This window comes from Mustela erminea, chromosome 5, assembly GCF_009829155.1.
Source record: "Mustela erminea isolate mMusErm1 chromosome 5, mMusErm1.Pri, whole genome shotgun sequence".
In the NCBI taxonomy this organism is placed as follows: Eukaryota; Metazoa; Chordata; class Mammalia; order Carnivora; family Mustelidae; genus Mustela; species Mustela erminea.
In genome coordinates this window covers 3,298,959-3,313,605 of record NC_045618.1, presented here as the reverse complement: position 1 = coordinate 3,313,605, position 14,647 = coordinate 3,298,959, and the positions used below count along the sequence as shown (strand labels likewise).

The 14,647-nt window shown below is 54.0% G+C and overlaps 1 protein-coding gene across 5 annotated transcripts in view; it reads left to right on the top strand.

Moving 5' to 3' along the window:
• Window positions 1-14,647, top strand: part of SH3GL3 (SH3 domain containing GRB2 like 3, endophilin A3) — a 131,085-nt gene that overhangs the window by 94,564 nt on the left and 21,874 nt on the right. For all 5 annotated transcript variants that reach the window (XR_004285550.1, XM_032341962.1, XM_032341961.1 and 2 more), the window contains 3 exons: window positions 2,510-2,668; window positions 10,574-10,677; window positions 11,724-11,833. Coding sequence is in view for 4 of the 5 variants with exons in the window: in XM_032341962.1 (XP_032197853.1) it covers window positions 2,510-2,668; window positions 10,574-10,677; window positions 11,724-11,833 (373 nt within the window). In the remaining variant the exon portion in view is untranslated. The remainder of the gene's footprint in view (window positions 1-2,509; window positions 2,669-10,573; window positions 10,678-11,723; window positions 11,834-14,647) is intronic.

Sequence of the window (14,647 nt, the reverse complement as noted above, 5' to 3'; positions counted from 1 at the left end):
AAAAGCGGACATTCAGGGACTCCTGGAACATTCAGCAACCCTGACCCCCAGTATCCCTCTCACCCCTCACTCGCCCGGTTCTCTTTCCTGTCCATGTCAGGAAAACAGTGTCCCTCCTGCCCTCTGAAGCCAGGGCTCCACTGGGCCCTGGAATCCGTGGCCATGTCCTCCGTCCTCTCTCCTGAATCTCCCATTCTTCCCCTTTCTATCTGTTGGCTTCTTGCTTTAACATCTGGACACATCCGCCCAGGAGCCCTTGCCTCCTGGCTTCATGCCTCCCTCCACCCTCAGCTCAGTCCCCATCAGTCCCCCAGGGCAGCCTTAGATGGAGACCATCTGTAGCTGCCCAGTGGTGGTGGACGACAGACCCACCACCTTAGTCCCAATTCTCTGGCCTCTCCTTCCCTCTGGGGCCTGCCCCCCACCCGACCCCTCCCCAGTGCTGCCACCCAGCCTCTCTGCCCGTGTTTTGCTGTGGGCAGTCCCTCTGTTCCTTATCTTTCTCTCCTTTCCCTCCCCTCCTGGCACAGTGCTCACCTCTCAGATCTGAGATGCTCTTTGTTTTGGGAAGCCTTTGTTCCCTCCTGGCTGAGCCTTCGCTCGCCTGTGCCTCGAGCCTCCCTGCTTCTCTCCTGTTGCTGGGCACCAGGTGCCTCGGGGTGAGGAGTCCCGCTTTGTTCACTTCTGGGACCCCAAGGCCCAGGATGGGGTTTGTGGTGGCAAATTATTAAAGAACAAATGACTCGAGAAAAGGGCCATTCTGGGGATGTGGGGTCACCAAGACATCCTTCCCACACGCAGAACCTTAAGACAAGAGACCCCCCCCCCCTTTGGCTGGGACATATCATACACTATTTCTTCTTGTGCTCTTGTCCTTGGGGAGAGCCAAAAGTCCTCTGGAGGTCATCCCTCAGCCCTGGACCAGCTTCAGAGCTGGCTCCGGGCGTGAGCGTGGACCAGACAGACGTGCAGAGTACACCTGCCCTTCAGTGTCGGCGTCCCCCGTGTAACAGAACCGTATCCGGAGGGCGTCTCATTCCACAGCTGCCGTTTGATGCAGAAACACCATCAATTTGCGCTGAAGTCACGTGATGATCCGGAATTCAGAGTCTCCCGTTCGGAAGCTGCTCACGTCTCCGCTGTGCTGTCTGTGCCTCAGATGCCGGCAGGGGAGAGCCTGTCCCCGTCCGATCAGCTGATCAGACCCGGGAAGGGTTTTATGGATTTCAAACATTCCTTGGCCCATAAGCAGCCAGGCTCACCATCCCTGTTTGCTTTATGGCCGCACATGGAGACCAGGAGGGAATACCAGATTTGCCCCGAGTCAGAACATACAGGAAAGATGATTCTGGCTTTTTGTGCATATGCTCTTTTTGCCTGTTCATTCCGGAAGCGGAACCAGTGCTCTTCACTCAAATGCACAGTAACGTTACCAGTGTCCGTCAGCAGGATGGTCTGTGTTTGTGGATCTGTTCCCTAGCAAATACCTGTTTTCCGGGGATTAGAGGTGTGAGCTCTTCTGGGCCTCTCCCTTGCCCCGTACAGCTGAGCTTTCTACGGTATTTCTGACATGGGATCCCTCTGCTTGCACGCAGACTGAGGTGGGCCATTTCCTACCACACAAAGCAGCCCATTCTGTGAATGGACAGGTTGAATGTTTACAATTGTTACATTTTGTTAAAGAGATCCTGTTTTTGTTTTTTTTTTTTTTTTAAAAGAAATCTCACCCTTCAGAGGTGGTCAGTGTTTGTCCTCTGTGTGTGCGTGTTCATTGATGGCATTTAATGACTGTGTTCTGTCATTGCTTGGAATTCTGTGGGATACCCAGAAGTATTCTAGGGGCTACTGGAAACTTCTGCCTTTATAATCTACCTCTTAGGACTTGACAGTGGTGCCAAAGGAAATGCGCTTATTTTTGGTGTAGATAATTTAGTTGGAAATTATCTGAACATGGATAGAGCTTAAGTGGTGGGTCCTATACAGAACTCTGGGCAATGGAATCTGATGCTGATGCTGTTTCCTTACGTTCCATATAGAGGCTGATTCACTCTGCCATCCACCCACACACCCACACATCTGCCCGTCCATCCACCACCCATGCACCCATCTTCCAGCTGCCCACCCAGCCACCCACCCAACCACCCATCCACCCACCCATCCATCCATCCACGCACCCACCTACCCAACGGCACACCCAACCACCCGTCCTCCATCTGCCCATCTGCCCATGCACCCACCTGTCCAACCGTCCATGTGTCTGTCCACCCACACATCCATCCGTCCAACCTTCTGCCCACCACCCTTCCATCCACCCACAAATACCCCTTGAGGACCTGCATAAAGGTGGCCTCTAGTGGATGTTGGCGACACACAGACACGTAAGATGTGTCCCTGCCCCAAGAAGGTAGGCAGACGGAAAGCAGGGGCTACTTTCATGGAAACAACAGGGGTCTCTTCGCCCTGTGTTTTGAGTGTGCGCTTCTCTGAAAGACTCCTTTGTCTCGTTCAGCACCACCTGAAAAAGCTGGAAGGCCGCCGCCTGGATTATGATTATAAAAAGAAGCGAGTAGGTAAGATACCAGATGAAGAAGTCAGACAAGCGGTAGAAAAATTTGAAGAGTCAAAGGAGTTGGCTGAAAGAAGCATGTTTAATTTTTTAGAAAATGATGTAAGTATTTAAACCAAACAGGAGACTTTAATGTGATTAAAAGCCTTGACTATATGACTAGGACCAACATGTGGAAAAGTGCTGGAGCCTTAGTTTACAAAAGTTCTGGAATTTTCCATAGCCGTTATCTCCTGCTTCAGAAATTTGGCAAGTCCCGACTCAAACACGGTGTGCTGCAGGCAGCCCCGGGGAGGGGGTGATTTCGGGAATTAGACAGCAACTGGGCCTTGTACTTGAGGCCACAGCCTGGTGGGTTTGCAGGGGAAGGGAAGGCCCATGTCGTGGGGTGACGTGCGGTTTTGCTGAGACTGAGATGGGCACTCTGCGAGGTGGTGGTTTTGTGGAGGAACCGTGCTCTGATGCTCCGTCACCGCGAGCGTTCAGGATGTCAGAGTGTGGCCTCCGTTCAGCTACACCCGAGTGCTGGTGGTCGTGAGCTCGGCCAGCGTGAGGGCCTTGACACAGGTCCCTCGTACATTTAAACTCATCCGTCACACTGTGATTCCCACCAGCTTTTATTCTGTGTGTCTACGGGAAGCCGGATGCATGGTACCCAAGAGGCACGGTCACCCCCACGGTCACGGGCGGCATGAAGGCTGGAGGCTTCCCTCCTTTGCCTCAAGGATGAGGCCTTCGGCGTTTGTTGCTGCCTGATGGGAAGAGTCTTCTGCCACCTGCTTGTCCCTGTCCTAAACTTGGACTTGGCAATGCCCGGTGCCTTTTTGGCCCAGCTTTAGCTTTGGACCCTGTTTGTTGACCTTTCAAACCTGTGCAGACAAGTCAGAGGATTGATTTATCTGCAAACCCATGTTCTGCTTCTGGTAGCTCACGGAGAGGCGTATCAGGGTCTCGCATTTCCGAGTCCCGTCGAACAAAATGTATGAGCAGCTTTTGTGTGCTGGGGTGATGTGTGGGGGTGTTACGTTCAGTGTTGACAAGACGTTGATCCTGGAGAAAACAGTCTGGAAAATTCCCCACGTCCACAAAACCTGCGTGGGGAAAAGTTGTTTTTGCTGTGCTGCTCCTTTTAGTAGTTTATCATAAGGTTTTTTACATCTTGTGGGAAATGGGAAGACAGGGGGCCCTCGGCTCTGTTTTTCCTGCTTGTTTCTTTCCCCTTAAAAATACCAGTTTTCTCTTGAAACTCCCAAAGCCATTGGCAATTCTGGTTTTGTTTCGTCTCAGATTGTCGTATTTGATTTTTCGAAGTGTTCGGCGCAGATTTAAACTGAGGTCGAATCTCGTGTGTCGGGCAGGCGGACGGCCCCGCCTGCATCTTCCTCCACGGAGCGCAATGATGACGGGCTTTTTGCCAAGTCCTCCATTCAGGGCCTGCTTCAGTTTCTCTGAAGTTCCCCCAAGAGACCTGCTTTCCCTTCAGGGTCAAGCAGCAGTCAGGAGTGCTCCCTTCCTCAGGGAAACTCAGTCCCTGGTCCCTGCGCCGACAGTGACCTCCCAGCCCGCCCCTGCAGGAGTAAGAGCTCGATCTTAACTCCAGCCCCGCAGGGAACTGCTGTGCGTCCCCTGAGGTTCCTGGGGTGGAGGGCACCCCCGTTCACCTCTGGGGAGCCTGGGCTGCTCCCTCAGTTCCGGGCAGGGTCCACGCCTCCCCCGACAGGTGGTGCCGGCTCGTTTCGGGGATGGCCTTATGGCCAAAGCCCCTGGAAGCCAGCCACGCAGGTAGGAGGAGACCGGAATCCGAAGACGATTAAGGACTTTTGAGCCGCCCTGGAGCTCGGCTCCTTCCCTTTCTCTGCCCTCGGCTCCGCGTGCCGCCTTTAGCTGCTGGACTCAGCCGGTCCCCCTGCTTGCTGATTCTTGCAGGCGAGGCCAGCGCGGCGCTCGAGAGGTTGGCGGTGATGGCAGTGATGGTGACAGGGACGAGGGGCCCTCTGCTGAGTGACTCATGGTGCCGGGGGTGGCACCTGCTTTCACCGTTCCCCCCTTCACGGGCTCATAGTGGAGGACACTCGCAAGGCTGCCGTCGTCCTGTTCTCGGGGCAACAGCAGTCAGACCCAGAAGGGCATTCTCTTGACCTTTGCTGTGTCGGCGTGTCTGGGCCATACCCAGGTGGCCTGGCAGTCCTGTGGATGAGTCGTGGTCTAGAAAATCTCCACTTCAGCCCTCGGACCTGACAGGTGGATAGGGAGGTGGTCGGTGTTTGGGGTTCAACAGCAGGTGACTCGGGGAAAGACAGAGAACCAGGGCATGGGGGGAGGAGGCGTTCGCGGAGCTCTCAGCCCTGCCCCGGCTCTTCTCTGCACCCAGGCCAGTCCCAGGGGCTCTGCAGCCCTCCGAGCCCTGACTTCCTGCTGTCTCTGGGTCACCAGCTCCTGCTCTGACTTTGCCACTCGGCCCCTTCCAGCTGTGCCTGCTGTGTTCTTGGTGAAGAGGCCCTGGATGGGGAGTGAAGCTTCGGGACGGCTGGTTTTCCTCCAGGAGCTGAGCCTGCCACTAAAGGTGGCCAGGGGTCTAACTTCCCCGGTAAACATGGGAGGTCTGTCCAGGGGATTGGACAGCGCTAATGCCTGGTCTGGCACCTGCTGTGGGGACTTCCTCCGGACACAGGTGGGAGATGCTGGTACCATCGTGAGCTACAGGTTTGGGGTCAGAGCTGGTCGTCCCTCTGAGGAATGGACACAGAAGCCAGATTGGAACCAAGGGGCAGCCCTTTTCACCGATGAGAACATGCAGGAATGAAGCCTCCAGGCCTCCTGGCAGCGGAGCTGGAGGGGATGCCAGGGACCACGGGTGTCCAGCTAGGACTTCTGCTCCTTCTGCCCTCAGCTGACGGAAGCCGCCCTAACTCAGCCCTCCGGACGCTCTCTGAGACATGGGGCCTCCGGCTGCGCAGCGCTGGCTTTGGGGGCAGAAGAAGCCATCCAGTGACCAAGGAATGTTCCCTCATCTCGTCCCCAGCAGGAGTGAAGACGGGCTGGAGGAGGGAGACAAGCAGAGCGCCGCGGGTGGCGCGAGGGCAGGGGCGTGTCCGTGGCCCGTGTGGCCCGGTGCCACCCGCCCGTCTCTGCCGGGCACCGACGGTTCGATCCCCAGAGTGTCACCGCCCAGGGAGTGGCTGGCGTCGCGTCCGGCGCTCACGTCCTGTAGCCGTGGCGAAGGCTCTAGAACGGCTTCGCCAGATAACGCCAGAGATCCGCCTCTTGCCTAGGGTTTTCCGGCTAACGGGCCGTTTGTGGGGTTTCCAGGGGGCGTCTGCTCATCTGTCCTCACATCTGTGTTCTCCCAGCAGAGAGACAAACAGGCACAGCCGAACCAGGGACACCTACCGGCCCCTCGCCCAGAGGACAGAACCTTCTGGAAATCTGTGTGGGCCACGTGGGCCTGGGCCTGTGGTGGGACTCCTGCTGCCTCCTCGGCCCTGAAATCTAGACCTTGGACCCCCCTGGGGCCGTGAGGCGGGCAGAGCGGGAAGGGGATCATGGCTTGCAAGCCCATGTTCTTGAAGAACTCAGACGGCAGCAGGGCCCAGTTATTGCCCGTTCGGTGCTGGGTGCAGACACCCTGCTTGTCGGGGGCCCCTGACGCCCTCAGTCCGACAGAGCACCCCTACCCTGTGACGTAGAAGGAAGGAGGGTGACATGAGGGACCCGAATCGGTCACTCCGACGTTCCTGAGGAGACTGGCGTCTGTCTTCCTCTCTAGGTTTGGCAGAGTTGCAAGCGGGAGAAGCAAAGAGAAGTCTCCTCTGGCCCCACACTGGGGTCCTCGGTTGTTCTGCCCGTCACGGCCGGATTGGAGGCCTTGGGCATCTCCACCTCTCGCTCGCACGGTTAGCCTCTTCTTCCCGGCGCAGACGCAAGCCCGCAGGTGTTTGGGTCCCCCAGCTTTCCCGGGAGCGCCGGAGGACAGGGCTGTGGCTGAGCCCTTGGGACATGCCTGGCTGGGACTGGCGGGGCTCCCCCTAGGAGAGGGGCCCCTGTGCCCACCACAGTCCACTCTGAGGTGGGGGAGCAGGAAATGGAGCAGGCTGGCTACCGTGTTCACCATTGCTTGGGAACAGCATATCCCCCGTGCAGGCCTGCTAACCCCCTCCTTCTGTCTTTGCGGGGAGCTTATCCCTTCCCCTTGACCTCACAGAATGTAGGTCTTTGACTTTGGCAGGCGCCCGAGAGAGCACCTAGAAGACCCCCATTCCAGGCCCGTGAGGACGGACAGCTGCCTCCTGCCTGGGCATCCTCTCTCTGTCCCTGGGCTCCCACAGCAAGTGGGGTTTCTGGGTTGCAGATTCCTGGGTTCTTTCCATTGGTGCCAAGGGGCATTTTTCCAAAATTCATTCTATGGGACACGATAGGTCGCACGAATAACGTCTCTACAGTCAAGTGAGTTGACAGATCCTCACATGGACAGAACTAGGTTTTCTGATCCCAAGAGTCTTCATGTGATAATGGGAGAAATTCATCTCGAAGAGATTCCTGAGACAGGGCGCAGCGGGGAGCGTCGCAGACTTGTTCGACCGGAGGGCATGTCCAACACCATCGTTATCACTGTCATTTCAAGGGACTGGTGACACACGACACGGTACATTAGGAAAAACTGGGCTCCTGGAGAGAAGGCACCCAACGAGGAACAGACCACCTGATCTCTGATGTGGTCTCACTTCTGCTCAGCTCTTTGCCTCTGGACAGTCACTTGACCTACATGTGTCAGGCACCATGTGACCAACTTTGTGCAGGAAACCTAACTTTAAGAAGGTGAAGTGGAGAACGGAAGCCCAGGGGGCTGTGACCCAGGTCACTGAGTTAATTGCCTTGCTCCGACTTCCTCAGAAACACTGAATAAAGCTTTCACCCCATTAGCAAAGACATCTGTTTGTGCCCAGACTTCTGTCTTCTCCGAAGAGTGCAGGAGTGGAGGTCTCTGATAGGACAGACCAGAGAACAACTTGGACAACCACAGTTCAAATTGATGCTCCCTATATTGGAAATGTGTCGTTTTCCGTTGTGAGAGGGGACGGACAGCTTATCGAGTTCCAGAAGAGATGCGTTTCCTTATCCTCACACACCAGGCACGCTGCAGATTTCGGGCATCTGGGGGCAGGCGCTACCTGCTGCCAACCCTGTCCTCTCTCCTCGTGCTGTGTCCTTCAGGGTGTGCCTCGCTGCCCTGCTCTACTTGGCTCCCTGCTTCCATAACCTGCGGAGAGTGGACCTTTCTACATGATGCAGTCCTCAGAGACGTCCTTCCTTTGGGTTCAGTCCAGATCCTTTGCACTTGGTCTCTGGGTCACCCCAGTGGCCCAGATCTAATTCAAGTGTCCCTGGGGCCACAGCCCACAGCAATACGGGGACGTCAATGCTCTGCCTCCATCCGCAAGGGCTCCGGACCCCCAGCAGCCTCACATGTGCGTAATCAGCCGTGGGTTTGCAGCTAACGAGAGGGTCGTCGAGTGGAGAGCACCACGGCCGGCGCCCCGGAGAGACACGGAGTCTTGCCGCAGGGAAGGGAGCCAGGAAGCCCGGAGTGGTGTGGCGTCTGCCGCAAAGCCCGGGTGTCCTCATATGTCTGCCTCTGCCTCCCCTCAGGGACCTCCTTCTCGGACTCTGACCTTCCTGCTTTGCTCTCGTAGGACCCGGTGATGATACCGGGCCACACGGATAACCCGGTCGTCGTCTAATTCAGGACCTTTAACTCCCCCGCAGAGTCTCTCTTGCCACAGATTTGACATGGGCTTGGGCGTCTTTGGAGGCCCTTTTTCTGTCCGTCACAAGCTCTTTCTGGTTCCATGACCCCCTCCTACCCCAGTACCTTCCTCATCCTCACCCACCACTTGCCAGGCCCCTCCCCGGTCCTCCTCTAGCTTACTGGGCCGTCCGAGCCTTTTGCTTCGGGCCCCTGGCCGGGTGTGAGCCATCCTGGCGGCGAGGGCCCTTTACCCTGAGCCGGAAGCGCCGTGTGCGTGGTGTGAACCCTTCTACGGTGCTTGGTCCCACTTTGCTCCCAAGGTGGCCCCAGCCAAGGGGCGGTGCCGGTCCTGGCCGGAAGCAGAGTTACCGCTGTCTTCACGTCCCAGGTGACCTTCCCCGAGTCAGCAGGCAGGTCGGCCAGATCCAGCGCTGTGGCCTGCACAGAAATGCTCTGCCTTCCAGACGGGTGCTCGCAAGGCCTGGCTTTAGCACTGCTGTGGTTCTGCCTGTCCGGAGGTTGATCCTGACCGGGGTCTGGGAAGCAGAGACCACCCACGCACACCTTGCTGCTAATGGCCCGGGGACAGCCGGACGCCTCCGTTTCCTGCCCAGCACGTGAGCCCCTTGTGGTACCACGTGGCTTCCAGCAAGCACTTTGCAGTGTAGTACTGCCTCTCCTCCAGGCTGCATTGAGCACCTACTGTGCGGGGCTGCTGTTCTCTCCCAAGGGGCCTTGGGATTTCTTTCCTTCCCAAAGTCAGCCAACGACCGAAGAGTGGCAGATGCCTCTCCAGGGTACAGAACTTGTCTGAGGCCCCCAGACAGGAGAGCTGGCGACCTTTCCCTCCCCGTGTGTTTCCAGGAATATTCATTTTCTCACTGCTCCTTTGAAAAGAGAAATGTCAAATGTATTTCAAAGTGGGCATTAAAATAGAAGTTGGCTTTACTCAAGGCAGCGAGGTGGGGCTCAGCTGGGACCCAGCCCGCCGCCCCCACCCCCTGCCCCACCGGGGAGCCTGTTTCCTGCTGCTGCAGATTCTGCTGTGGTCGCGCTGGGCCATGGCAGGGAAAGCCAGAGAGGTGAACCTTAAGAAATCTGTAGAATTTCCGAGGGGCCTGGCTGTCTTTGTTGTGTTTATCGGGTTTGGGGAATTTAAGGCTAGGCTTGGTGCTCTTCCCACCCCGCAAGCGTGGCAAAGTGAATGCAGCACAGTGGGATTTCCTGTTCGGATGCAGAGCACGGCGGGTCACCAGTGGGATGCTGTGGGTCGTAAGTGCTCGCTGAACCCGTGTTTCAAGTGGTGCGTGCGAAGGGAAGCAAGCGTGAGGGCAGACGAAGCACGGTCTGTAGCAGCAGATGGAAGCAGCCTGGGTCTTGAAGATTGGTCCCACGTGGTACGTGGGTGGGGGGTGATAATTGGGGCAAGTCTGTCCTCAAGCTGCTTAGCATGTGGGAATGACGCATAGGCTTTGGGGGTGCTTTGGACGGATGAGGGGGGATTGATTTTGGTTTGTGTCCTTCTCTGGAGGGGGAGGTCACGGGGCGCTTGCCGGGGTCCTGATCACCCCAGCCCAGAGGTCCTGCGTCCGAGGCTTGCCGACATGAGCGTCGTGAGTCCTGCTTTTCTCCAGCAGCTGCTCAGGCGCGCGGGGGAAGCCAGGAAGCCCCCACAGGAGACATGTCTTCCTCCGCCCACGCACCCCCCGGTCTCGCAGGGTTTCTCATGCCATAGAGCTTTTCTACTTCAGCTTTTCCGTCCGCTGTGATCGGGTCACACATCTCATGAATGTCTCGATTCAAGGGAATGAGAGAGGCCAGCGGCTGTAGAGGTCATTCCTCTCAGCTGTTATGTTCATGGCCGTGATTTTGTGCGGACAGCAATGAGACACAGCGGGAGCTGCCAAGTCTTTGCCGTGGTGCCCCCCCCCCCCCCCCGCCCCTGTTTCCTTTCTTAGGTGAGGACAGCTTTATTTACTTAGCTTCCTGATCTGACTTAGAAGATGCCCGTAGAGACGTTTCACGAAGGAAGGGGTTCGTTGACTCAGTGTTGGCTTCCCATGTCATTAGAAAGCCTTTAGCTCCCACCCCTGTGCTCAGGCCCATGAACTTCCCAGCATAAAAATCTCCCAAGAGTCAGGAAGTGAAACAGACCAGCGCCGAGGACGACGCAAAGCCAGGTCGGGTCCTTGGTGCTGGTCCCCGCACGCTCTCCCGGAACGTTACCCAGGCCTTGGCATAATTTTTCACTTTTGCCACAGGTAGAACAAGTCAGCCAGTTGGCCGTGTTTGTAGAGGCAGCTCTGGACTACCACAGACAGTCCACCGAGATCCTGCAGGAGTTACAGAGCAAGCTGCGGATGCGGTGAGGGCCTCCACCCCAGCCGGCCTCTCCGTCTGTCTGTCCCTCCGTCCGCCTGTCCCTCCATCCACCCCTTCCCACCGCCCCATTCTGTTCTGAATTTTCTTGGCTGGCTTTCAGGGTTGGGTGTGCGACAGCCCTGAAGGTATTCTGTGACCTGTGTTCAGGGCGACCAGACGGAGCTGCTCATGCAGCAGAGTTGTCCCGGCTTCAATCTCGATTTGAGAGCCGGAGCTTGGGGCAGCGATGGCCTATAGGTCCTCGTCAGTGGGTGGGGATGTGGAGAAGTGTGAGATGATGCAGATGATGCAGAAAGTATGTCACTATCTGGGAAGAAGATGCATTTCTCTTCCACCAGGCCAGGGAGCAGGCCAGGCTCGTAGCACTGACTTGGAGACGGACTGAGTCAAAAATACCTTCTGAGTGACCCTAGAAAGGTGCTGTTGCCCTCGGGCCTTAACGATGACGTATTCTGTACTTCTCTGAAAATCAGTACTCTCACAGGTGGTAGGCACAGTAACCCCATTAATATAATGGGGCAAAAAAAAAAAGACCCCATTCTTGACCAGTTTTGGTAACAGAATATTGTTTTACCTGGGATGATGAGAATGGATACATTTAGAGGCAGGTTTGCTTGAATCGGTGGCAGAATTCTCAGGTGTGGCCGGTCCTCCACTCTTTTTGGTGGTGGGGGGTGCGGGAAGCCTGCAGTGCTCACCCGAGCACGTTTGTGTATCTTTCTCTTTCCGTGAGCACAAGGGAGAAAAGGCAGCTGGTGTTGCTGGGTGCCCCGTAGGACCCTGACCCTCCCAGGCGCCTCAGAGACCGTGAGAGGACCCCCTCCCTTCAAATACATAGCTGAAAAACTACACCGGGGACATCACACCTTTCACTTTGAGCTACTTGCGAACCAGCACGTATAAGTTACCCTTCCCGACCACCACCTCTCCCCCAAGTTCGTAAGCTCCCCCAGGCAGCACAGAAATGTACACTTGGGGCCGTGGCGTTCTCCATGTGACGTCTGACTGGTCTTCATATGCGTGTTTCAGGATATCAGCGGCATCCAGTGTCCCCAGACGAGAGTATAAGCCACGGCCCATCAAGAGGAGTCCCAGTGAGCTCAATGGGGTGTCCGCCGCCTCGACAGCAAAGACGCCAGGTGAGATGACCATTCTGTGTGGCTCAGTACTTTGGGAGGAGGCGTGGCCAGAAGCCTCTGCTTACTGCTGCATTCCGCCTGAGACCCCGAATATTTTTCTTTGGTCGTTCGGTGAATCCCACCGCCCGCTCCTCTCAGGAATGCCCCTTTTCCAGCTTCCTGGTTTGGGATACTTAGGTCAGGTTTCAAAAACTGGCACTTTGGTACGAACCCTGCCCCGTCTACAGACAGTGTATATACATGGTTTTAGACTTTTTTTCAGGTTGTCAAATACAAGGTCGTATGTGGGGTATGGTTTGCGTGGAGTTATTTCCGTGTCGGGCCTATAGATCTGTCTCTGTTCCCCGAGTTTTGAACAGCTTCATAGCTTTCCATTATATATACCATTTCCCTATTAACGGACACCAAAGCTGTTTCCCGTTACTTGCTGAAAGCAGGTACTGGTCTGCCTCCGTGGGCTGACGGGCATGTCTTCCTTGGAAGTTAGAGCAAATGCAAATGTCAAACGGTAGTAGCTGCTGCAGATGACCTTCCCATGCGGCGCGCTACTCTGGATGTAGTAATGCCTGTTTGCCCGTACCCGGGTCATTTGACTTCCATTTTTGCCAAGCACTCATGGGTAAAAAAGAGTATTCAGTCTTAATTTGCCTTTCTGGGATAACCAGTCGAGAGGAACCCCCCCCCACCCCTGTAGTTTTGTTTGCCATTTGTATTTTCTTAGGTCTGAACTGTCTGTCTGTGTATTCATTTCTCCTGTCAGTTGTTTACTTTGCTGTGTTGATTCATTCGCAGTCTTTACATATGGGGATACTCATAGGTTTTTCACCTCCAGTTTATAGTTGCATTTTTTTTTAAAGTTTTATTTATTTAAGTGATCTCTACACCCAATGTGGGGCTTAAACGCATGACCCTGAGATCAAGAATGTGTTGCTCTTCTAACTGAGCCTAATAGGGGCCCCTACTGTTACGATTTTAGAGTTCTTTATATATTCTGAATATAAGTCCTTTGATGAATCGGTGGTTACAAATGTTTTCTTTCACTCTGTAGCTTCTTTTTATTCTCCTAACAGGGTTTTCAACAGATCAGAGTTTTTAGTTGTGGTGTGAAGTTCAGTTTCTCATTTCTTCCTTTTAAGATCCCGCTTTTGGTGTCAAGTCTGAGCTTTCTCTGTCTGTCCCTGAACAAGTTCTCCTGTGCTTTTTCCCCAGAGTTGTACACATTTACATTTCAGTCCATGACCTACTCTGAGTTAGTTTTTGTACGGGACGGAAGTCGAAGTTCACTTATTTGCCCACGGATTTCAAACTGTCTTTCTGTAACACACCTGCCTGTGGGATTTTCTTCCAACACTGTTGTTATCTTTTGAGATTTTTTTCAATTAAAAAATAAAAATGATGGGACTAATATGCATATACTAATATGCATATACTAACTATATGCATAAACTAATATGCATATAGTTCCAGAAAGAAAAAAACAGGCTTTTTTTTTTAAAGATTTTATTTATTTGCATATACTAATATGCTTTTATTTATTTGCATATACTAATATGCATATACTAATATGCATATAGTATAGGATTTCAAACTGTCTTCCTGTAACACACCTGCCTGTGGGATTTTCTTCTAACACTGTTGTTATCTTTTGAGATTTTTTTCAATTAAAAAATAAAAATGATGGGACTAATATGCATATACTAATATGCATATACTAACTATATGCATAAACTAATATGCATATAGTTCCAGAAAGAAAAAAACAGGCTTTTTTTTTTTTTAAGATTTTATTTATTTGCCAGAGAGAGAGGGTACACACAAGCAGGCAGAGCAGCAGGCAGAGGCAGAGGGAGAAGCAGGCTCCCTGCTGAGCAAGGAGCACAAAGCGGGACTCGATCCCAGGACCCTGGGATCATGACCTGAGCCAAAGGCAGCGGCTTAACCCACTGAGCCACCCAGGCGCCCCTGCTACCAGGCTTTTAATGAAAAGCAGCTGTCTCCCTTTCTGCCCTCTCCCCATCTTCATTTCCTGCTCCCAGAAGAACCCACTTTCAACCCTTTGTTTGGTATTTAGCTCCATTGTTCTAAATGATACGCTTTTATTGCTAGTTCTTAATTTTTTGGTTTGGGGTAATATCTGTGGTTTCCTGAGACGGCAATGAAGACTGTGCTCCCCGTCCTCAGCCTCCCGTGTACTTGCCCCCCTCCCTCCTCCTCCAAGTTACTCAGAATCACTGTTTTCCTCGTGGTACCATCATTTTGACCACGCACAACTCCCCACCCCACCCTGTTATGTTAAATGCTGCCTCTACTTGGTGAAGACGTGGGCAGCCCCGTGACTTACCTGGCTCCTCTTGGGTAATGGACATCTTCCACGCTCTTGAGTGTATGTTTGCAGGATCTTGATTTCAAGCTGGGCTCTCCCTCCTCAAACTCTGGCCTGTTGTAGGGGAAAGATCGGTGTCAGCAAAGAGATGGGAGCTGGCTTCTCTCTTTCTCCATCCACTGCTTCTGTTCTTAAAGCTCCAGGGAGCACATTTCAAGCTCTCTTATGGGTCTTTTTTGAAAGTCTCCCTCGACTTGATGTGAAATAGGGAAGAACATAAACACCCCCCCCCCACCCTCCTTCAGGCTCTCCAGAAGTTTCTCTAAAAACCCTTTCTGATCTCCATCTCCTGACCCATCTGTAGCATAGACAAGGTTGGGATTAAGAGTCGTGGAAACTGGTTTCCCATCTCTTCGGATCTGGTATGTGTCTTTGCGATTTCCACATGGTGGTCTCCTGCTGATCCTTTTAGTTTTTTTTTTTTTTTAACA